At 46.4% G+C, this 24,122-nt stretch overlaps 2 protein-coding genes across 4 annotated transcripts in view; one reads left to right on the top strand and one right to left on the bottom strand.

Moving 5' to 3' along the window:
* Window positions 1-24,121, top strand: LOC119448597 (prostasin). 3 transcript variants are annotated; one of them, XM_037711830.2, is made up of 10 exons: window positions 1-294; window positions 5,059-5,277; window positions 8,314-8,379; window positions 8,824-8,889; window positions 9,318-9,602; window positions 11,142-11,242; window positions 12,404-12,510; window positions 13,621-13,889; window positions 17,414-17,586; window positions 18,812-24,118. In XM_037711830.2, exons 1-10 carry the CDS (start codon window positions 186-188, stop codon window positions 19,019-19,021), a joined length of 1,605 nt encoding a protein of 534 aa, XP_037567758.2. In that variant the 5' UTR covers window positions 1-185; the 3' UTR covers window positions 19,022-24,118. The 3 variants fall into 3 exon arrangements, with proteins under 3 accessions (XP_037567758.2, XP_049521507.1, XP_049521509.1); XM_049665550.1 differs by lacking the exon at window positions 8,314-8,379 and having other exon boundaries at window positions 18,812-24,119; XM_049665552.1 differs by lacking the exons at window positions 8,314-8,379; window positions 8,824-8,889 and having other exon boundaries at window positions 18,812-24,121.
* LOC119449965 (uncharacterized) overlaps window positions 20,737-24,122 on the bottom strand; it is a 4,929-nt gene continuing 1,543 nt past the window's right edge. Inside the window, exon 2 of the mRNA XM_037713284.2 lies at window positions 20,737-20,872. Coding sequence (XP_037569212.2) covers window positions 20,737-20,872 — 136 coding nt within the window. The remainder of the gene's footprint in view (window positions 20,873-24,122) is intronic.

Below are 24,122 nucleotides of genomic sequence, written 5' to 3'. Positions count from 1 at the left end.
GAAGACGATCTGTTGCGGCCTTGTTGTGCAAGGCCGCACGCGTCTGCGGCCACCGAGTCTCATCGAGCGCGCTTGCGGTGGCGGCGGCGGCGGGAACCCGTCAGTGGTGGTGCGGACGCGGACAGGCCGCACCTCCTTGTGTGCCCGGTACAGGAAAGCCGGCAAGAGGAAACGGAGGAGACACGATGCTTACTGCGGGCTGGAGGATGCGGCGGCGGCGAGCCTGCACCGCTGTGCTTCTGTTTGACCTCCTCGCCCTTTTATTTCTTCACGAGGAGGCGGAAGCCGCCAGCTGTAAGTGCGTTGATCGCTTCGTGTCAGTAGTCAGTTTTAGTAGCCCTAAAACTTAGCCCTTTTAATAGTCCTAAAATTAGCCCTCTCTCGGGCGCCTTCGCGCATGCTTGAGTCAATACAGAGCAAACTATATGCAAATAGACCGCTTGGTCGAACTAAAGAACGCTGGACACAATCCAGTAATCTTTCGTACTGCTCAACCGATCATCTTTCGTACTACTACAATAGGTATGAATTCAATGGGGGTCAAAACTGCCCATGATATTGGTGTTTTTCTCTATTGATCACTTTCGTCGACACTTTTTTTTTAAATTTGGGTAATTAGCTGGATAAACGTAGTGAAAAATAAAACATGCGTAGCTCTGCTTCTTGAAGATATGAATTTGGAGGGAATGATGTTTATATATATTTGATGGTGATGATGATGATGACGTTTATTTTAACACGAAAGTGTTTTATGCCGGGGTCCACCAAGACTTCACTGACGTATTTCCGTCACGGAAATACGTCAGCTTACAATGTACACGAACATAATACAAAGAAAGAAACCAGAAGAAAAAGTTCCACAAACATGCAAAATTTGGAAATCGAACCCACGACCTCTCGGTCCGCGACGATAGATCGCGGAGCGTTTAACCCATTGCGCCACAAACGCATTTGCAGAGAGCTACACAGACGCGCCTTATATATCTAACACTCCTCCGTGTACCCGCGCTCTTGCTCGGGGCGGTGCCGCCGCCTACGAGCAGAAAAGAGAAGTACTGCATTATGACACTAACGCGCACCGACAGTGAACGCTTCGGTGGTCTCAGCACTACGACGCCTCGATGCCAGCATTCGAAGGGACGCTGGCATCAAGAAGCACTACCAACGCCACTGGCGTTCACCGTACTCAGCACAGCGGAGCGTGGCCTCCGCAATTAGCTCTGAAAATGTTTCTGAAGTTGATCGCGGAGGCTGCAATTACGACGCGCTGTACGCGCTGATTTGACTCGGTGACGATTCAGTTACGTGCTTTGTCTTGCGCGTTGTATTAGTGTGTCAGTTACGTGCTTCGTCTTTCGCGTTGTGCTAGCGTGTGCAGCGTAGTGCAGCTTCCATATGCACGACGGTTGCTCATGGTCATCGACGTTGGTAGTCGTGATGGAGGAGACGTGCCACCAGGCGTCAGCGTGGGTGCATCAACGCCTAAGGGCGCTTTAGCCACAAAACACCAATAGACATTATATATCAATGTGCAATAAACATTACACTACTTCTGTGAAGACACGTTTCACTTTCGTGTTCTATACCGATTCCTATATAAGAGGGATCAACCACATCTTTTTAACTGTTAGGCTGCTACTGTTGGTCTACTTACATTCCCTCTTTGAGCCGGTAGAATCGCGTAACCAACTTGTCCCAATGTTATCGCTTTAATGTAATCTGAACCAGATAACTCGAAAGGCGGCGTTCAGGAGGATAAGTTGCCAGAGTGTCTGGGCAAGGCTTAGTCCGTATGTAATTCTGAACATCCTGCTGATTCACTTATTAGTACGTTTTAGAAAGGTTGCAACATTGTTACGCCAAAGCTTCTGACCATCACAGAGCAGGCGCACTTGTACAGCAGGGAACTTCCGCGTGCATGAAAAATATATACTAACAGTCACTATTCATCAGGAGCCCTCCACCATAAATTCCTTCATGTCCCTGGAATGCCTTCGCGGCATAAACCCCGGCCAGCTGCTGCTACTAGTTTTACAACTGTTAATTATTATTATTATTATTATTATTATTATTATTATTATTATTATTATTATTATTATTATGCTATCATCATCATAGTCATCACCATCATCATGAAATATCAGCTGAAAACTCTCAGTTTGTAAAAAGTTCCGACGAACAGAAATCACTTTTACAATGTCCAACACGCGGTGTTTGAAATAGCACACAAAGGCGAGGAGTTTTTACCTCCAAGAAACGTACAAAATCGGTGTAATTACCGGAGCACTCGAAGAAGCACGCCCTAAGCGTGCGCTACAGTTCGACTGCTAAGGTTTCGACTTCTCAAGGATACTGACATTGATTACGTAGTCAGAGCTTAGAACCCTGGCAAATACGGCCGCACTTTGGTGGGGAGAAAATCGAAGGAAAAGATCTCAGTGCAATTTCATAATATACGATCTTCCTTCATGTATTTTTTGTCGTCTGTTTTCGTTTTACCATGAACAGGAACTCCTGAGTGGGTTATAGTGCTGAAGTACTTGGCGCACGGGACAAAGAAGGAGTTCGCATAAGACACTGGCTTTCAACCACTGTTTTATCCTCTCTTTTTTTTGTACTGGCTAAATTTACGCGCAGAAACAAAACAGCAAATCGAGAAAATAAAATGTTCGAAAGTATGCATGATGCGATCAGGCAGTCCCTTCGATACATAACTATCTCATGTCAGTGACAAGAAGGCATTGCTATCCGCGTCGCTGAGGGCTAAGGAATTTGTCTTCTTTGCTGCGCAAAATTAATTGGGGGGGGGGGGGGGGGACTGATTGAGTGAAGCAGGAACGTTCAAGGAGACAAGCTATATGAATCCTTTTCGTCCGCGTACAAATTTACGTTTTTTTGGAAATAGGCCAAATTTAGTGCCTAGATCGATATTCGCTCCTACTTTCCTACAAGGCTACGCTATCAGTTGGAATAGCTCCATATACTCAAATCAGCATGTTCTGCTCTGGAAATGGTGTCGGGCTACTTTATACTGGCTCATTAGCACTGCTGTGAAGTGTCTTGTAAACACTCAAGCGCTCCAACAGAAATAACACGATATAAGACAGGAATATTACGATTTGAAATATAGAGGGAAAACCCTGTAGGGGAAAAAATCCACAAATACTGAAAGGGAGGAGAATAAAAGAATCAACGATGAAAAGAAAGCGAGAAAAAAAAAAAACGTCTGTGCATGAAACGATGGGGATCCTAACAACGCTCACAGTCCATGGCGCAGTTCCAAAGGACACAGCAGCGCCTTCATTGACGGATTGAGCCCATGGTGGCCTGGGTCCAGATCAAAAGAAAGAGGGAGAGAGACAGAATAGAGGAAAGGCAGGGAGGTTAATCAGACGTACGTCTAGTTTGCTACCCTGCACTGGGGGAAGGAAATATAGGATGAAAATTGAAAGAGAGGAGAGAGAGTACAGTTTTGCGTACATTTGAAGGTACGCACTGATTGAAAGAGAGAGAGAGCAAGGAGAGGAAACGCAGGGAGTTCAACCAGACGAGCGTCCAGTTTGCTACCCTACACAAGGGGTAAGGGACAGGGGGAATAGAAAGAGGAAAGAGGGAGAGGGAGTGAGTGCTGAGTACACGTGGGACTATTACAGAGACACTATAAGCGGTCTCTTAAACCGGTGCACTTCAAGTAGTGTACCAGCGCCCGAATAGCTTTTTGGGCCAGTGACGGGTGTAGCCAGGGCCCCAGTATCTTTGACTCAGAGAACGGTCTCGAGTCCAGTCGGTTTAAAGTTGTCCTGAGAGAGAGGCGTTGTACGTCGTAGCGAGGACAGGTACACAATAGGTGCTCGATGGTTTCCTCGCACCTACAGGAGTCACAGATCAGGCTCTCGGTCATTCCCATACGATATGAGTAAGCGTTCGTGAACGCCACTCCCAGTCACAAGCGGCCCAGCAAGGTTGTTTCGCCGCGGAAAAGGCTAGTTGGCAGTTGTAGCCGTAGCAAGGGGTCCAGCTTATACAATCGGCAATTTAAGGCACTAGAACTCCAGAAAGCTTGTGACTTTTCGGGTGCAAGCAGACGGAGTTCCCTGGCCGTGTCCGTCCTCGCCAATGGTATTGGACGCGTCTGGGTGTCTTCGTGGGCAGACCGGGCAGCCCTGTCAGCAATGTCGTTGCCGACGCTGCCACAGTGAGCAGGAATCCACTGAAAGATCATGTTGTGCCCTGTTTCCCGAGGATGGTGGTCTACTTCCCTGATGTCGGATATCATCTGCTCGCAAGTTCTGTGATCTAAGGCAGAATTAATACTGTGAAGAGCTGCCTTAGAGTCACAAAATATGATCAATTTCTGTGCCGGCTCTTCGGTGACGTAGGTCACAGCAGCATGGAGGGCTGCAAGTTCTGCCGACGTAGATGGTCATATGCGACAATTTGAATTTAACTGTAACCTGCTTGGCTGGGACGACGAATGCAGCAGTTGAACTTGCAGGTGAGGTCGAACCAGCAGTATATATATATATATATGCAGTCATGAAATGTCTGGTGCAGTATATAGGAGCGTCAGTTTCTTCAGAGCCGGCAACGGATGATTAGCCTTGGTGATTCTGGGAATAGTAAACATTCACTTGAGGCTGTTGTAGGCACCACAGGGGAGATGAAGGCTTCGCCGCCGGTGTATAAGATGACGGTATGCACTCTCGATGTGCGCTAATCAGTTTTGAAAAGGTCGCTTGAGGTCTCTCGGCTGGTAGCGAAGCTAGGTGATGGTCGGGGATCCTTGACAGATAACGAATCTGCGCTCTGAAAGAGTCGACAGCTACGTGTGTCTGGATCATAGCGTTTCTCGCGATGGCTATTGTTACTGTTGTTGAGGTGCACCGAGGCAGCCCTAAACACGTGCGTAGGGCGGGTGGTTGTAAAGCTAGCCCAGCGTTTACTCACTCAGCCTCGAATCGAAGAATCCTACATGTTGTGATGTGGTTGTTCGTCAAGTGAATACGTCCTTGATTTTCTCTCGTTCTTTCTGCATCCCACGTGCCTCCGGCTGTTCAGCGACCAGGGGTCTTTGTCGCGCGAGGCACCCGACCCGCAACTTCGAGCTGACCGACGGCCGTTGCATGCCGGTGCACGAGTGCCTGGAGTCGCTGAGGGGCGTGGGCCGACTCAAGTTCCCCATCTTCTGCGGCGTCGAGATTCTGCTGCCCATTGTGTGCTGTCCGCTCAGAGCCCGTCCACGCGGGACGACGGCGACTCCTGGCGAGCAAGTCGAGGGTGAGCGAATGGGGGTAATGTGCATGGTCGTACTTGCCATTTCATTCTTGGTAAGAATCCGCTGAAAATAAAAAAATAAAAATAAAACGAAGTTCAATCAAATTTGGTGAACACTTAGGCATTACGCTTAAAATTCTCTAAAATATTTCTCGTTTGGAATTAGTTTGAATACGTGCCTTGGGGCTGAATTCACAAAACGTCCCTACGCTAGAATTGTACGTATAAGAGCTAATTTCAGTCAGGAGTTTTACAAATATTTATGAAAAACTCGACTTACTTGCATATAGTTTGTATAAGTTTTTCCCAGGAGCATTCACGTCGTACTCCGTTACAATGTACCTCGCATCGAGGCTGCCGGCTGAAAAGTAAATTGACTCTTGAATTTGCGCACGTAAGGCGACCATGACTTGAAGCCACAACTAAACAACAGCATCTACGACGTGTTTTCTTTTCTTTTAATGTTTTTATAATGTTCTATACAAAAATTATGATCGACTCTCGGAGAATCCAACAACGCAAAAGAATATTGAGAGCTGGAAAAGCTGTATAAACAATGGCAAAAAGACTGCCTGACGGCCCGCTTCATTCTCTCTTTAATTTACTGGCCCGTAATACATTGTCTACCCGCAGCGAATGTATCACGGCCAAAGTGTTGACCGTATTCGTTTTCAGTTCAGCGGAGGAATGCCTGGGTACTTAATGGCGAAATCTTAAGGGGATACAAATATGAGCACGTGTGCCTAGAATTTATAAAATTCTTAAGTACGTGTGGCACTTGTCATGTCTCCTTGGCCGCGGGTTGCAATGAAAACTCCGCTGATGCCGGCAACGAAAGTTGACGCCAGCGAGTGCGGTGCTTAGAGTGACGTGATAAGACAAGTGCTGAAAACCCCGGCTCGTTTTTCTCAGCTACTCCACGAAGGCTTGGATGGCTTGGCTCTGGGGAAGTACCTAGAAGAGATTACAAAGTGAAACAAACGTCAACATGTTTTCATGACTGTCATGTCATTTGGCCAGCCTCAAGGGCCGCAGAAAGCGCTAACCTTTCCTTTCTCAAACGAACCACTTAGTAGTAACTGAGTCGCAACATTTTTGGGCATTGATGAAGTGATACTGAGAAAGAGGAAGCCGACACAGAAAGCAAATGCAGGTTCATCAGTAAAGTTTAGGACCAAAGCTTTTTTAGAACGTTATAATTGATATAAGTTTTACTAAGAGAAATGAGAAGAAATGTAAACGCAAGTAAAGCGAAGCTTGGCGTGAAAATTTTGGACTTCCTTCCTGTTGTACGCATTTAACAAATCGCTGCAGAATAATTTAATTTCGCTGAGGGAACACATCACATTAGAAACGTTCGTGCAAACTGTATGACCTATTCTCTCTCTCTATCCCCCTCCCCTCCTGCGCCCAAACAAAAAAGCTGGACATGTAATAACGAATCATATGAATATTCATTTAGAGCGATATTTCAAACGACAAGCGCTGTGATGTCGTGATAGACAACGCAGCAAGAACATACGGGACAGAAGAGCGAACAGAGTGCTGTCCCCTCCGTTTTTGTTGCGCTGGGTATCCAGACATTAAGCCACGTTCTACCAACAAGCCCAATCCTACACTCATGTGATAAGTGGCAATTGCTCGCGCCCAGCAGAGTACAAATACGTTTTATTTTGTGGACGTCAAGATTTCTATAAAAATTCAGAGACAGCTTGAATCTTTTGACCTTTATTAAAATTGGAGATTCTAGTATTTATTGGCACAAAACAACATTGAACTGATAAAGCCCGTTCACTTTTCTATGAATGTTTCGTCACCTCGCGAAGACATAGAGACTGCTGGAAGGAACACACCATGGGCTCTTGGCTGCGAGGTGATATGCCAGCAAATTGAAGTAAAAAGGCAGCTGCTGATTTAGCTGCTGCTGATTTAGCTGCTGAGGGGTAGGACATAAACGTTGACGATGTGACACGACTCGTTCTTTTGTTCTCAGACATCTTCCTATCAATGTAATTCGTGGGAAACTCTAGCAAGAGAAAAAAAAATCGTTGGAAGCATAGGCCTGTGCAGGGCTAAACGAACTTGCAGCCCCATTCTCTCTGAACCTCCCCCCATCTACATTCTTCCTTTTCGCGTGCTACCCACCATGGCACATTTCAGGGGCATTCAACAAGAAATCAAAAGCCATCACAGAACCATTGAATATATAATATTTATTTTTTATTCAATAATCGTTTATTACATTTCTACATTGTAATGTGCTAGGCTGCTGTTAAACGTGTATATTGACCATAGCTTATTTTAAACAACCTGCTACTAAGCACCAGGCACTAGTATACAAACAGGTGCAAAAAAAAAAAAAAAAAAACATTAGTGGCTTTCTCCTTTTGTACAGGAAAATGCATATGGTGTTCATTGTCGCACCGTCATAAATGTGTGGGTTTCTTTTCCGAACTCTCCTTAGCACAAGCAATGATACTTTAAAATGTTGCATCTTCTTAGATGCAAAACAAGTTCCACAAAACTCTTGCGTCGTGTTTCTCAAGGCAGCAGGCATTGAGCACCTTAGATTCTAACACAGATAATGCGATTAAAGGCTCTAACATTTACACATAGTGTCCTTGCTTACTTTAAGCAAAAGTCTGCATTCTTTTTTGACTAATGCTAAATTACCGAAGTATAGCTGGTAGAGAGCGCAATGACTTGTTCAACAAAAGGCAAAATAAACCATTGAAGGTGCTCATAGGGCATGGAAATAACGACTGCGAACTCTTATTTAGGTGTAGAGTTTCATATATATATATATATATATATATATATATATATATATATATATATATTAAGTAATATTAGTATGAAAATTTATGCCTAGCAACTCACGCTGAACCCTAGCCCCGTTCACGCAGCAGCAAGGTCTGCGGCCATTTCGTTATGACTTGGTTAGCGACGTAACCTTTAGTATTTACAGGAAAAAAAAAGTGATACAAGAAAACGTTCTCGTCTTTGTGTCTGGGTGCTCTATATTTACAATATGCGCAGCGACTTTACCGCCGGCGTTGCCAACACCGGACCGATCTGAAGCAGCCGTCGGCGAACAACAAGAAGGTAGCGTAAGAACTCTTGATTTCTTTATTTTACGCACGTTCTGATCAAACCCATGTCATTACAATTGCACCATTCATACCAGGAATAGTGGTAAGGGCTTTATCATAATGAACAAAACTGTCGATTTAGCAAAAGTCTTTGACTTTGCTAAGACTTTGTGTAATTGTGGCTAAAACGCAATCCCCAAGCTGACACCTTCCTCGGCTGATTTCGGAGAGAAGGGAGGGGGTAGGAAAAAGTGTAGGTGAACGAATTCAGCCACTCTGTTTTAGCAACTATGAGTACAGTGAGTCTCTACACATACGTTTCCGTCTCCTGCCGTCGTTGAAAACAAGCTGAGCTCAGCTTCGCTATTTATTTCACCGCCGAAAAATCTTTTAAGCGTAATATATGTCACCCATGTTACGAGGCAAACGCCACTCTGTGGAACACTTTTGCTTTCAGAGCCCCACCGCGCCGCTCAAGATAGCCAGCCGCCTGTTCCTGTCGTTTTTTCCGGATCGGCAGATGGTAAGACTGCACATCACTTTTTGTTGCCTTCGCCAAACACACCCAACCCATTCGATCAAACTTTGCCCTCTGCATGTGGAGGAAGAAAGGCGAGCGTTCTTATTTGAGAACTGACCTCTTTCATCGGGAACGTCGTTAAAAAGAAGACCCAGTTTCCCTGCAGCAGGATTCTGAGAGTTTGTGATAGTCATGCTTTTGTGCAGTGCCTCTGACATACACAACAGACCCACTCCTTCCATTTAGGCTGAGCGGCGGGAGCGGCACACGGTGCGACATGCTCTTTGTCCAAGTTGGTTTAGGGTGCTGAATCTTTATATACAATTGGTTGTTTGTCTATAGCAAATGTCTAAAGTCCAATGTATCAGTGTAGCCTAACTTAGCACGTCTCTTCAATGTCCCTTAAATTTGACACGGCAATCATCGCGCAGAACCATCGGCTGAGTGCGAGACACCCAGTGGTCAGCAGGGCGCCTGCCTGCCGTTGGAGAGCTGCGTGCCACTGCGCGACCAAGTGCGCCGCAAGGAGTTCCCACCGCTGTGCGACCTGCGAGGCACCACGCCGTACGCCTGCTGTCCTGCGAGGCTCTTACGCCAAGGCTCGCAACATATAGGTGCCGTAGAGACGACTCCTGCACCACCTGACGACGACATGTCGAGTGTGGCCCTCAACAGAGCCATTCGCATGACACAGATCGTGCTCGAGAACAACAGGTGTACGTTGCATGTATCCATTCTCAAAGCACGCACTCTTGAGACACTCATCGCTGAGGCGGGAAAGGTTTGCGATCGTCTCAGAAGTGCCTTGAGAAAGTCTCCCCGTAAACACTTACGTGCAGTTTCTGTTACATTTGTCGACTGAGGTGGTTAACTGTCGTAAAACAAGGAATGTCGCTGAAGCCAAAGTTCCGTCAAGGCGACTTGTCTTCTTCAGGGCAACAACTCGTTGCACTTACAGCAAATAGTGAGTTGCTGCAAGTCCCCTTGTCAAAACGCTGGTTTCAGTGACATTCCTCGTTCTACCGCAGTTAATCACTTCGAACCTTCTATCTTTCTATGAATCTCTCTATTGTTTCGGTCAGCTGAGTCTGAAATAGGGTGGATGAAGCAAAGCTGACTGTCGTCTTGCTCTCCTGGTAGGGCACCTAGATTAGGAGTGGCCAAACACATATGTTAAATCCGAATTTGCGAAGCTTTCCGTTCGTAAGTGCTATGTGGCATTGACCGCGGCCGCCTTCGTTAATATGTCCAGCATCACGATTCGCAGAGATCTGCTCTTGCGAACAATCCCAGTGTAAGAGCTCCTCTGTGAATACGGGCCTTGGACTTGTATTAACATACGTAAATTATCTTAAGCAAGTGCCGTCCGCAACTTACCATCGCCGAGGCGGTCGCTTCGCCATCACTACTATCACTATCACGAACAGCTGATGCCCAAACATTGACCGATGATGAACACACTTGCGTACGAGATTTGTGCGCATGGTCCCTAATTGCGTGGTTTCCGAGAATAGCCGCTTAGAAGGTTTGCGAAACACCTGTATTCCTTGTTAGCCAAAAAGAAAGAAAAGAAGAAGGGTGACGATGCATTGCAGGTCCTAATATTGGTAGCTCTACATAAGACGCGTATTCGAGAGTAAATGGGTGTCACAGTTAATCTCTCATGATTGAGTGCCGTCCAGTCAAATTGTGAAGGTCCATTTGGCCTACGGCGATTAAAGAAACCTAGAACTGTGTGGTTCAGAAAGCTCCATGAGAGCTGTGGATGTTAGTCCAGCCCCTTGCGCAATTTTGGCTTCATATGATGAGCGTGTCATTCAACTGAACTCGCAACTTCTAATGTATACATAGGCGTATCGTATCCTTTGAGATTGCCTCGCATAGACGATAAGTTGACGATAGTATGCACGTCACATTGAGTTCTTGTAAGAGCTGCCCCTTTTTTCGTTCCGTTAGAACATTGTTACTGTTGCTAAATACGAGCTTTCGACTTTCGTTAAAAGTGGGAATCTTTCCTTGTTTGACGCGCAATGATTGTGCGCCATCCAGTGGCACGTTATGTACTGAAGAAGTGAACCTGGAGCCAAATTCACAAAACTTCGTCAATGTTCTTGGCCATTGACGGGCTGCCTTCTATGTCCAGCAGCAGGATTATCTGAAATTTGCTCTTGCAAACAATTCTAGCGCAGGAGCTTCTTGTGAATACGGAATCTCTGTGCTCTCATCAAACTTTCAATCCATCTGCGCGTGTACAGATTGTGGCAAGACACCCGAGTCATCTTCTATGCAACCAGGGAGGTACACTCCCACCGTGCTCGGAGGCCGCTCTGTAAACCTCGGAAAGTACGCCTTTGCTGTAAGTAACCGGTGTGTGATTTACTACTCAAATTCGTTACTGTTCATCCACCAACTTGTTAAAGCCTTAGAAAGCTTAATAAGGAAACGAAAGAAGTAAGAAAAGACGGCAGATACAACACCCTTGTTGGAATCTAAGTTAAGCGAAGCGTTAATTGGTGATACCTTTAAAGTAAATGCTACGCAAGGAGACACATGACGAGCGAAATTTTATTTCAAACTGCGCACGAGGAACGTACTGTTCACGTTCTTCTTTCATTCCAGAAATTTCGTGTTATTTGACTTCCGGGACAAGCGCACGGAACTGTTCGTGTTATAAACCACGTTTTGCAGCACACAGCATCCATTTGTGCCCGGCAAGACGCTTCTTCTTGCCGACATTTTTTTTATTCGAGGAGGGCTGCCTTCATCTTGCTATACATCGCATGCAGTACATCTCGTAATTATTGTTTGGCTCGAATTCTGACCAAAAAAAAAAATGGCGTACGCAGTGACATTTCGGCGGCGAAGTTTCGTAATATCGATAATCCGAGAGATTATGGCCTCGAAATAGCCAGATATCTCAAATAATTGTATCTTCAGGGACTTGCGAGTCTTCACATTGCACAAGCTAGATTAACAAAACCTCGCCAGACATCTCGACCGTTTATGAGACCTATGAGTAGCACAGTAAGGCTGGCCATCTGTATTTAAACGTTCCATATGTTTCCGTGTAGCTCGTACGAAATCTATATAGATTCAGTATAAATTCCATGATCTTTCCATAAGGATCGTACGGAAAACATATTGATTTATTAAAATGCATATGAAACGCTTCAGTAGGGATGGTTATTAGCCTGGCTAGCAAAATTACACATTTGTGTTTCGCAGGAAGAGGCTCCGTAGATGGAATCATATGAGCAAAATAGAGCTTTCTCTCTGTCTCTCTATCAGGCCTCACCTGGTTGCCTTGACTACCTCTGAGTAAAACGACTACCTTGTTAGGTCAAATGCCTGTCTCTCTTCTACAGCGGGGTGAAAAAGAAACTTGATTCATCCGACGAAAGCTCTTGCATGCATCCCTGGCAGCTCGCGAACCAAACGCGACAATTCTCGTATATGCTATCGATGGAATCCCGCCTCCATTAAGAAAAATACAGCATTTGCGCGCGTTTCTTTTCAGGTGGCCATATTTCGAGATGAAGTGAAAATTCTCAACTACTGGTGCGGCGGCACGCTGATAACTTCCCGGGTCGTTCTCTCTGCTGCTCATTGTTTCGTATATTCACTGTGAGTATATGTGCGGCAGTGAGCATTAAAACTGGTGAATTTTTAAATGCCCAGCATTTATAAAATGGCTAGTCATTGAGCTTTTGTTCAGATGTGGTTCAGATGTAGTCGGAAGAAAACACAATAGGTGAGCATCCGCGCTTCACGAAGTTCTAAATATAAATGCTGGCTGTACACGTATCTGAAGCAACATTACGTATGTTCAGAAGAATTTGATTGTTCCAAAGGCTATTCGCAGCACAATGTCCAGCTTGCACCAACACCTCAAATCCAGCGTGCTTGTAACGATGCAGTTACTCCTTAAAAAAAAAAAAAAAAAAAAAAAACCCCTTCCCCGTACGGTTACTATGTGTGCAACGCGTCTCGGAGTTATTCTGCTAAGATACCAGCACTACGGGAATAAGAGTGAATAACAGTTAATGAGAGTAACGCAAGGAGACACACTTTTAATGACTGATAATTTATATATCAAGCTGCATATTGTATTTTGATATTATTTGCGTCTTCTGGCCCCGTCAGTGTCAAACGCCTCTCTTGTTTGTAGCGCTGCCCAAGTTTCCAGCCAACGCGTTGTTGTGTCTGTAATCTCAATTTTCTTGGAAACAAGATTTCGATTACTGACCGTGCTACCCAAACCTTTTTTAAGGCTATGTGAATATCCACTGAGATGGCCCTCTTCAGTTCTTATTTCTCAGTCGGCTATAATTTTGCATTTAATGTCCTGGTTTTGAAATCCCGAAAGCGATTTGCGCACACGATTCCAGATCGTTTAAATATGCACGTTTATGGTGTCACTGCAGTAAGAAGTGATATACTATCCATAGAAATATGTTGTGATATTACCAACGTATAATTACTGTAGCATATATGCAGTATAACAACTGGCCACTGTCTATCATATCTGGCTGATGAAAGCTGCGCACATCTCCGGGTTTTTTTTTCTTCGTTGTATCGCACTTTGAGAGCAAATATATAGTATTATAAGCAGCACTGACTCCATATAAACAGCACCGGCCCCACTGGCCACGCTATTCGCTCGGGACACGCTAAATTTAGAGGCTCCTCCGTACTTCTATAAGCTGGCTGTCTCGCTCAATGCCACTGTCGCAGGAACGGCACCAAGTACATCGCACGAGTGGGCGGCGTCAACATATCGGACGTGAGCAACGCCACGTTCGTGCAGAGAAACGTGGCATCGGTGCACCTGCACCCGGAATACAACGACCGTCGCCACTACAACGACGTTGCCCTCCTGCTGCTGGATATACCAGCGCGACAGCGCGGCGTGAATCAGCCGTTCGCTTGCTTGCCGAATGCTGAATCGGCTGCGACAATGCACGGAATAGCCACCGTGCTGGGCTGGGGACACAACGCCTTCGGTGAGTTCGCGAGGACGTACAGTAATGAACAACATCGAAGGGAACATGGAATCTGTTTTCGAGCAACCGTTACTCCCTATACATGCGGATGCGAACGATGACGTGCGAACGTGCAACGAGTATAGCTTTCCTCCCCGTTGAACGTCTATAGGGACAAATTCACAAACTTTTCGTTAGTAAGAACTGTCTGGCCTTGGCTGACTGCCTTCGATGTCCAGCATATGCATTGGCTGGCATTTCCTCTTACGACCATATGCCGCATTCTGCAATTTTCTCTACCTTAAAGTGACCACCAGCACCCGTATTCACAAAAAATCTCATGCTAGAATTCTTCGTAAGAGCCGACGTCAAAGAATCCTGATGCTGGATATGTTATTAGTGAAGGCGGCCGGCCAATGGCAAAAACATAACTTACGAATTTTCGCTTTGTTATTTCGGTCCCTAATCTGTTACCAGAGACGACGACTCGGGTAATGAACAGTTTGCAGAATAAAACTTCTCTCTCTTGAGAGTAATTATAGCGTAAAATAGGGGCCCAGTCTCTGTAGAACATGTTCATCTTAAGCGTACATGGGGAGCTGAGCGGCACCCTCTGAGCGACGGAGACAGTGAGAGAACTGTAAAACTTTACATCCATAGCCCCTTTCAGAGTCGCTTCATTGTCTAGAAAAGAACTCTACTGACATCGTCCACGGCACTACCATCGCGTGTCCCGGAAACCACGGGGCAAAGGGGTGGATGCGTGTCGCATAGCAGCCTCGCTAGATGTCGTATACCACATTTACTTGATTCTAACACGCCCTCAATTGCACCGCGCAACCGATTCTCCCGGACAGGAATAGAGAGTAAAATGTTCTCAATTTTAAACCGCCTCCGTATATTCATAGTTGAAGAAATTGAAACGCCTTTGATTATTCATTCACTATAGTTCTTTTATCGTAAGAGTGGGATGGGAGTAATGGCTATATGCTCCCACTTTGCCCAAAAAAAGAAAAATATAAATAAATAAAAATTATTGCTTGTATCGTCACAGTAGACAGGGCATATATCTTCGTAAAAGGCTCGTGTTCTCATAACGTTTTTATGTTAAGCGCCGTCTGCGATTGGCGATCGCCGAGCCGATGGTATAGTTCTCATGCCCAACGCTATCATGAATGGCGGGTGTACAATGGTCAGTGAGGTCACACCAATATTGATCTTGTACTGTGTCATTTGTTTTGCCGTTGGCTAGGCGAGCGGCTCACAAAAGAACATTAATGACGGTTCCAAACGATCTCAGAATCTGACGCATGCTTGTTTTCCGATTGTGACGAATGCCTTCCAGATTTTGTTAATGTATACAAAACATATATGGTTTGTCTGTATTTAAAACCCTTCCTGTAAGAACCCTCAGCAGAGGGTTGACAGTATGATTAAATAAATAAAAATAAATAAATAAAAACTGCGCTATTATTGCGATAGCAATTATATGGACACTCCAAAGCGCATTTCTGCCGTCGTCGTCGCCGTCGCCGTCACCGTGAGGTTCCGTATGACGTCAACGGTGATGAAATCGTCGCTGCGCTCCAGACGATGTATGTGCGAGTGAAAGCGCGCGAGGGACGCGCGCTTTCACGGGGAGTGAATGCACGTCGGAGAGCAAACGCGCGTTCTGCGCCGTGCTCCCTGAAGGGCTGCAGAATTAAGCGTCTCTTTCCTCCTTTACAATCACCATATATATGGAGAGCAAACGCGACTTCTTCCGTCGCGCGAAAGGCCGTGGGGGGACGGGAGGGGAAGGGAGGCGACGTTTAGCTGCGGCACCAAATGCGTATTTATATAAAATAAAATTTGTCGCAGTTTCACCCGAAAGGCGAAGCACCAATTGCGATAGCAAATTAGTAGAGAGCTATACGGTGTAAGGATAGTAGTTTTATGAGCTGTATAAACTTGGACATGCAGCAGCACCAGCAACGCGCAGAACTGTTGTCGACGCCGTCGGCGTTTTGCCCGCGTTCGCACGGAACGCGCGCGGCGTTTTTATATAAATACATATTTGGTGCCGCAGCTAAATGTCGCCTCCCCTCCCTCCCTCCCGTCTCCCCACAGCCTTTCGCGCGACGGAAAAAGTTGCGTTTGCTCTCTCTCTGTATATGGAAAGGAGGAAAGAGACGCTTAATTCTGCAGCCCTTCAGGGAGCACGGCGCAGAGCGCGCGTTTGCTCTCCGACATGCGTTCGCCCCCCGTGAACGCGCGGGTCCCTCGCGCCCTTTCAGTCGCACATACAGCGTCCGGAGCGCGGCGACGATTTCGTCGCCGTTGACGTCATACGGAACCTCACGGCGACGGCGACGACGACGCCGACGCCGACGGCAGAAATCTGCATTGGAGTGTCCATATAATTGCTATGGCAATAAAATTACTCCATCTCCCGCAAAAGTAACCATGTGTGGATGCGAAGCAGCGGGGAGATGGTTACCTTGAACGGGAGATCCACCGCTCGACGTTGACGTTTCGATTCGGCTTCCCGAGCCCGGAGTGCAGGGTCCGCTTGCCGCCGTTCACGTTTCCTTTCGGCTTCGCGAGCCCGAAGTTCGGTATCGCCACGTCACCGCTCCCGTTTCGCGGCAACGGCCCGAGCGCTCATCGCGGCGCTGCACAGGAGAGAGAATGAGGCGCGCGCGCTCCGTCATTTTCATACCGCGGAACAACCGTGGCGCCCCCAGCGGAGTATGCAGCTGTCGCACCACCTGTCGTGCGCGCCGCTCCGTAGAGTAGAGGATTCCTAGAGGAGAGAAAGGGGGGAGCGTAGAAGAGGAGAGAGAGGGGAGGGGACGCGCATGCGCTGTGGAGATGTGGGACGCGGGCGCCGCTCCGTAGAGTTGAGAATTCCTAGAGGAGAGAAAGGGAGGGAGCGTAGGAGAGGAGAAGAGGGGGAGGGGACGCGCATGCGCTGTGGAAGTGTGGGACGTCGCGGTACGGAAGGAGGGACGGACAAAGCCCCCGCCATAAGGTGCTTCGCATCTAAAAGGCCGTGGGGGGACGGGAGGGAGGGTTATACGTGTTTATGGTTCTCAACCAAATTTATGAGTGCGTAAACGATTTTCTAGACAATTTCAACCACTGCAAAATCTTAAAAATGTATTTAACATGTCATGCGATAATGGGAGCCGTATTCATGAAGCTTTTCATTCATAAGTACTCTTTGTCAGTGTGTGTGCGCGCGTGTGTGTGCGTGTGTGTGTGAGTGTGTGCGTGTGCGTGTGCGCGTGACCGTCTTAGATAAGCATTCCCGCTGGTCGCGGCCAACGTTGTCACGGCGCGCATGCCTATGGGGCGATTCAACGCGTTTAGATGAAGTGCATCAGCAATGCAAGCCATAAAGTCGAAGATAACCCTTGTCCTCATCCTCTCTGCAGCTTTGTCTCCCCATAGGAGCTATAACTTAACGCGAGCAGTGACCGGGAAACCATTTTAAGACGGACGATATGCCATTTGACGCCTGTATAAATCACCGTTATAACGACAGTGCTTTACTTACTCAGGTGGAACCCTGCAGACTGTCCTCCAAGAAGCACAAGTTCCTCTAGTGCACAACGCCGCATGCGACCGAGCGTACCGCTCTTTGGGTAGCTACGACCGCGAGTTTCCGCACGGCGTCAACGAGCACTTTGTCTGCGCCGGAAACATTACGGACGGTGGTGTCGACGCCTGCCAGGTGAGTCGATATGCGCGGTTTTGGATTGTGCACTTTTCAAATAACGCGGTAAATTTGTTCGTAAAGAGCCGCGATTAGCGATTTACATTATTTGGACCCTAATGGGAGCGTTACATAAATGTGGCCTGCTGGATTCGTTCTATATTCTACCCATATTTTCTGTAAAAATGCGTGGAAATCAGTAGACGCGAAGCTGCTCGATGACTTCCATCAAACTCTCCAAACAAAGACGCTATTGGTCTCTCGGAGCAGGTAGAACTGCAGGTAGCGATGCATGTACCGAGAAATACGACACGTCATGCTTGACGTTTAACGCGTTTCCGCCCATTGCAAATGTATGATCACTTGCACCTCCCAGTCGAGACGTTGGCAAACGTTTAGTGTCGCATAGAACTATATACCAACGTAATCTGTGACGTGTAAACCAACGTCATTACGCTTCTTTTACACCTCTATCCTAACGCCACAGCTGTTCTTCGTAGTCTCGTGTTTAAGTGCATGTTCGACTGATAAAAGTGAGAACGCCCGATCCTTTAGCTGACAATAAATAAAAAGTTTACTCCTGAAACAGAAGCCTATGCAATCGTTCTAGTTCTTTCGATGTCAAATATACTAAACCCAAATTTTACAGATCCATCGCGAAAAATACCGGCTGCTGTTGGGAGGCCGCGTTTAGTGCATGAAGCTTTCATTGTGGCGTCTGAACGTGTGCACTCTGTAGACTGTAGAGAAACTGCAGTAACGCAGCTTTGTTAATTTAACGTTCTTAGCTTCCCCCGCTACATACAGATAGCATAAGTGCCTTCGTTGATATAGATTGTTGCTACATTGCTTCAATGCTAAACGAATTAACGCCGGCAGTCATTGTGAGATGAGTTCTGCGGAATGTTTTCTTATTGGTAAACGATTAACTAATGTTTGAAAGACACTAAGATATGCGTGACGTCACGGGCCATTGGTTTTGCAGTCTTCTGACAGCTGGTTTCTGCACGCTATCTTACCATGGTTCTCTTCACGGTGAAGCTGATCGCAGTTCCCGGCATGCATCCTACCTATCTAACTGGTCTTACTGTGCTTTTGAATGCCACTTTCCTTCTTCCACCTTCCCCTAACTATCTTGATTGTGCTGTCAGTTACCTGTTCACCATTACTTTAATTGCCTATTCCTGCTAATAACCGCTGTTATGGGGCGCCGTAAGTGAAAATAAATAAATATTGCTCGCAGCAAGACTCTGGGGGCCCGCTGGTCGTGAACGTGGATCGTGGCGGCGAAACCTACTATGAACTCGTCGGCGTCGTGTCCTTCGGCGTCGGCTGCGGCTCGGCTGCCTTCCCAGGGGTGTACGCCAGTGTGTCGCATTTCATGCCCTGGATTCTCAACGCGACTGCAGGCATCGTTCCCGAGGGAGCGTACGATCGCGTCAATTTCGTCTAAGCACTACAACCGCGTCTCACCATCTGAAAGACATTGCTCAAGCAGGATCTTGCTTTGAGAGAGTTGGTAATTCATGTCGAAGGGCAATGGGTGAAGCAAAATGACGACTACGGGAACATAGAGTAACATACCGTGCATTGTTAACTACCAAATAGAGGAATAGGACGTACAGTAATAGAGTAATAGAACTACCCACTAGAGATGGTAGTTGGTAGTTGAGGCCCGCTTCTGCGCCAACTACCCACTCTATAGTTGGTAGTATCCCGTTACTCCAAGTTCCAGTCATCGTCGTTTTGCGCCACCTGTTTCCATTCGACATAAAAGGCATTGATCCCGCGCCTGATGGCGCAGAAAGCGTCTGCAGGTGTCGCGGGTAGGTTTTGCCTGTTCCGCGAATCCGAGAGAATAGCGGTCGTCGATTTCACCAGATGCACTGTAACAGCTATCGAGAAACCAAAAATGAGCGGCAGCTCTACCCGATGTGCCCCAAGTGCGCAAGCCTTGCTTCAACTATCAGTGGCGCTCGAGCGTCAAATGGTTTACGCCTCCGTACCACGGGGCATGAAATGGGTTATGTTGTGAAGTTCAGACGTGCGAGTTCACAAAAGGCACACGGACACTTATCGGTGTGCCTAATCCCTTAGTTTTGTGTGCGTGTAGCGCTTCCGTTTTCAAGACCCATTACCAACTAACCCGCCAACGTACTTTGCTTTAAGCTGAAGTGCTAGCTGTCAGTATACAGCATAAAACGGAACCAAGCATTGAAATAGACACGTGCTAAATTTTGTCACCCCACCCAATTTATTCCTTGAGCTCTGTTCTGTAACGGATTTTGATCTGTTTGCCAATGACACTGCCATGTGCACTACTACTGTTATTCCTCTATCACTTAAAGTCAACGGGCCTGTGTTGTCTCCTTTTATCACGTGGCACTTTCCTTGTACGCACGTGTGCTCAGGGAACCTTCTCTTTCGCTCATCATTCTATTCCCTCATTTCTCTTACCCTGTGTAGGGTAACCAACCGGACGCTGTTCGTGTTAACCACCCTACCCAATTGTCTACATGTTGTTCTCTTTCATTTGTCGCTACGGTTACAATTAATGATCGTGATGACGATTGCAGTGATGATGGTGGTAGCAAAAAGGAATCGCTTTATTAGCGCCACCGGGAGAGGTTTTGTTTGTCTTTTCTTTTTATTTTCAGTTACTTTAGCGATAAGTTCCTACGCCACCTTACGAGCCCTGTTCTACGTGCTATAGTTCCTAGATTTGTTCGCATTAAGCGTGATGAATCGCACAGTTTCATAGGTCGTGTTGGTCAATCTGTGCTTCAAAAAGTTAATAGAATGCAGCAAATGAAAAACACTACAAAGAAGACACACAAGGCAGGCTGCGAGATGCAGCTTGCGAACATATTTACTACTTCGGCCCTGGGAAAACTTTCAAGCCACGTTCGTGGCTTTTAGTTCCGGTCCCATATTAAACCTACAGAAAACATTTTTTTAAATCAAGTTTGTTCCTATCGGTATTTGGCTACTGTTGGGACTTGAGCTCACGACCTTGTGCTCTTGTGCATCATTTTAATGTTCATAGAAACAGTACGCGCATTCTCAGAGTGTGAAGTTTGTGTATACACTCGAAAAAAAAACACATTAAAAACGTTTTACCTATCACCAGCTCCCCTACGCGTCTTCACTTCCCCTTGAACTGATGCGTCATTGCATATCAACTTCGGCTAGAAACTCGCAGTATTCCTTGCGACTATCCAAAATTTCGTCGTACTTCTTCCTTGCGCGGGCTATGCGGAAGGTATACCGGCCGAAGATGAGCCCATTGATGTCAGGGATACTCCTGCGGATAGAAAGACGGGTCACTATTATGGTGCTTGCGAACACATACTATGAATAGTATGATTGCACACACATGAAAACAGGCGCTACTCCGAATGATACCACAGGTTTCTAGCACATCGTTCTGTCCTTCTTACTGTCATTTCGTTTCAGTTCAGTTGCCCTTATTTAGTATTTAACTGTGTCGCGATGTCTTTCACGTACATGGCGTGAAGGCTCCTCAAGTTATCTTTTGGTTTGTTTATCTTGCAGACAGAGCTTGAGTCTTGCACACCTCCAGGTGCTAGCTAAGTTTATCTTCAGCTGGGGCCGAATTCACGAAGCATTTCGTTAGTAAGACCTGTATGTCATTGGCAGGGCACTTTCGCAAATAATATGTCAAATATTACGATTGGTTGTATGAATTTGCTCTGAAGAAAATCTTTAGTGCAAGTACTTTTTCTTGAATACGGGCCCTGAACTTTTGTTCTTGCAACATAAGCCTGACGTTTAAAAAAATTAAGTTCACAAAAATTCTATAGCCAGAAATACAACGCGGTCCCATCTTGCGACAATTGAGAATCATTCTCGTTTTTTTTACGGTTCCTTTATAAACGTTTATGCTATATAATGTATGTTGTCCTCTGGTAAATTACAGTTGTATTTATTTATTGTGTAAAATTCAGCAGGATTTTTGCTGAGGTGCTTGCAGAAAGCAGGAGCGCAGGTCTGTCGCAAAATGGGACCTTGTCGTATTTTGTCGCATATCTGTTGTAGACATTTTACAGGATCACACCCATGGGCGCCGCCATATTTGGTCACATGACCGTGCCCGGCAATGAGCACCTTTAGGTGAGCGTTTGTTCGCTTGTTTACGATGGCTACGGCGGCCGCAGGCACGGCTCAGACAGCCGCTTCTTCAGCCACTACGGTGAGCAGGTAGACGACACAAAACTTTGGTTAAAACTGCAGAGGCAGTGTAAGTATACCTTCCATTTATCCGTTCCGTCTGCATTGCTATCTTATTGTGTGCAAGCTCACCGGTCGAAGGAGACGAATGTAGTGGACTGATGTTTGGTTTTACCCGTTATATTCGAGTCTTTACAACGGTAGACTTGTAAGACTGCTACGAACGACAGTGTGCGTGTTGTCGTTAACATTACATGTGCAAGAAATTCCTTCGGGAATATAAGTATGTGTGCGCGGTCAGAAAATGCCTGTTTGCGACCTGCTCCGGACACAGTGGTTGGTTCCGACCACGTCATTATTGTCACCAGCGCTGACGAGATAACTCAATTTGGGAAATATTTTCTGATTATTTACAGCGCAGATGAAAATGTAGTCGCTCACGCTTTCAGAAAAATGTTGCAAGTGGCCGAGCGATCGCTCGCCTGCTGTTTGATTCACGGCACAGCGAGAAAACTCGCGATGCCCGCCTATTATTCCAAGTTTGACTTCGCTTCTATGGAAAGCGAAGTTGCTCGAGTGAATCAGTCGTGCTTCAGTCAGTCGAGGACGTAGCGCTGACTTACATGCGTATCGAAGTTCAACATTCTGTGATATTTTGTTTCAGGCGCAGTGGCATAACGCTGCGTTATTGCTGCAAGCGGTGTTAGCCTAGCTGTCATTACCGGCAATCGGTTTCCGGTCGTTGCCGGCAACCGGATATTTTTAGCGCTGGTGGCTGATCGTGTTGTGCTCGCCTTGCGGAAAGGTCTGCATGATGAATGGTCATGAACACGGGCACTCCTTGTGCAGCTGATGCGGATGAAGCTCGCACACAATCTCATCTCTCACCTTCAAGTGTCTGGTGCCGTTTTTGCAGTTCACATCAGAGCACGTCTTCCATCTACTCTTCGACATTTTAAATAAATAGTACCATAGTATTAAGCGATCCTCGGCCTCCCAGCGGAACGTTATTGGAGCGGCCGGCGGCGGCTGATGTCTGCTTGCTCTCGAGAAGGCCTTCAATGGCGGCGCGCCTGTAGCGGCCCCTGGTTCGCGGTGCGCAGACTACTTACTCTAAAGGTCTGTGTTGTCTATTGTATTGTTTCGTTGACATGATTACAGTCATATGAAGTACTCGTCGTTAGCCGGCGTCTTTACTGTCATTGTCTTTCGTGTGGGTCAGCGTTGGAAGTTACCACTTTTTCTTGCGCAAGAGCAGCTTTGCCAAGTCCTAGGAACAGTACTCGCAAAAGTTTTCGCATACTCAAGAGCAGTCCACGATGGGCCATCACTACGACAATCGTTTCGTTATGAAGCACATCTTTGTCATAATAGGTGGGAGGCCGAGCGCCGGCGAATGAGAAACCGCTTTTACGTTAGAGAAGTTTTGTAAATGCGGGCCCGAGGCTCAAACCACAAAGTTTTTCGTTCGTAAGTGCTCTTCGCCATTAACTAGTAGCCTTCAATAATAATTTGTCTAACGTCACGATCGACTGGCATCTGCTGTTCGAAAAGCTGTAGAGTATAAACATTTGCATAAATAAGAGCCACGGTTCATAAGTCTTCCGTAAAATCCTCCCATGATCGACCATCATGTCAGAATTGGTGAATAATGTAATAGACAATACGGTGATTATACGTCATCGGCGATGCCGAGAACCTTGAAACCACATTTTATTGACAAATTAACAACATGAATGTGGTCTTTTTTACAGAAGCTGGCAGGATCATACACTCTTAGAAGGAACGAATCGTTATTATTCAATCGCCGATATATTGTAAATGTGGAATGATGACTTGTAGACAGGCCTTGTATCAGTTACTTATTTCCAATCTGCTAGATAAAACGTTGATGTTATATCAGAATGAGTAATAATAAGATGCTCTTGTCAAGGGCAGATGACTCCGTACCGTGCGGATCAGTATCAGTGGGAACACCTGACTTTCATTCAAGAGTGTAACAAATGTTTCTTTTCACACCGACATAAAAAAAAATGCAGAAGGAACGCCACCTTGCCCGGAGAGCTACACAGCAAGTTTCATAAGCAAGTGACTCATAAGGGTTTGGGCGCGAGCTAATTGGTACGGTTAATTAATTTTGCACAGCGCCAAAAAACACGGACAAGGGAGAACTTACAGCGCTCGTCTCGTGTTCACCCTTGTCCGTGTTTATTGGCGCTGTGTAAAATGAATGTTCCGCAGTGAGATCTGGAGCCTCAGTGCTGATCTGTTTGAGCCCTGAATAGGTGCTCCCTTTCATACGCATAGTGGGATATCCTGTATACACAACCACTTTCCTTCCGCGTTTGGGGTGAGTGAATGAA

Source organism: Dermacentor silvarum, chromosome 4 (genome assembly GCF_013339745.2).
Source record: "Dermacentor silvarum isolate Dsil-2018 chromosome 4, BIME_Dsil_1.4, whole genome shotgun sequence".
In the NCBI taxonomy this organism is placed as follows: Eukaryota; Metazoa; Arthropoda; class Arachnida; order Ixodida; family Ixodidae; genus Dermacentor; species Dermacentor silvarum.
The sequence above is the reverse complement of the archived record's forward strand: the minus strand, read 5'-3'. Positions and strand labels throughout refer to the sequence as shown.

Excerpts from the sequence above, each read along its gene's own strand:
- LOC119448597 (XM_037711830.2), top strand. The coding sequence starts at position 186 with ATGCTTACTGCGGGCTGGAGGATGCGGCGGCGGCGAGCCTGCACCGCT. Across the intron at positions 8,890-9,317 it reads TTTTTCCGGATCGGCAGATG|AACCATCGGCTGAGTGCGAG; the intron begins GTAAGACTGCAC and ends ATCATCGCGCAG. Across the intron at positions 17,587-18,811 it reads GTGGTGTCGACGCCTGCCAG|CAAGACTCTGGGGGCCCGCT; the intron begins GTGAGTCGATAT and ends TATTGCTCGCAG.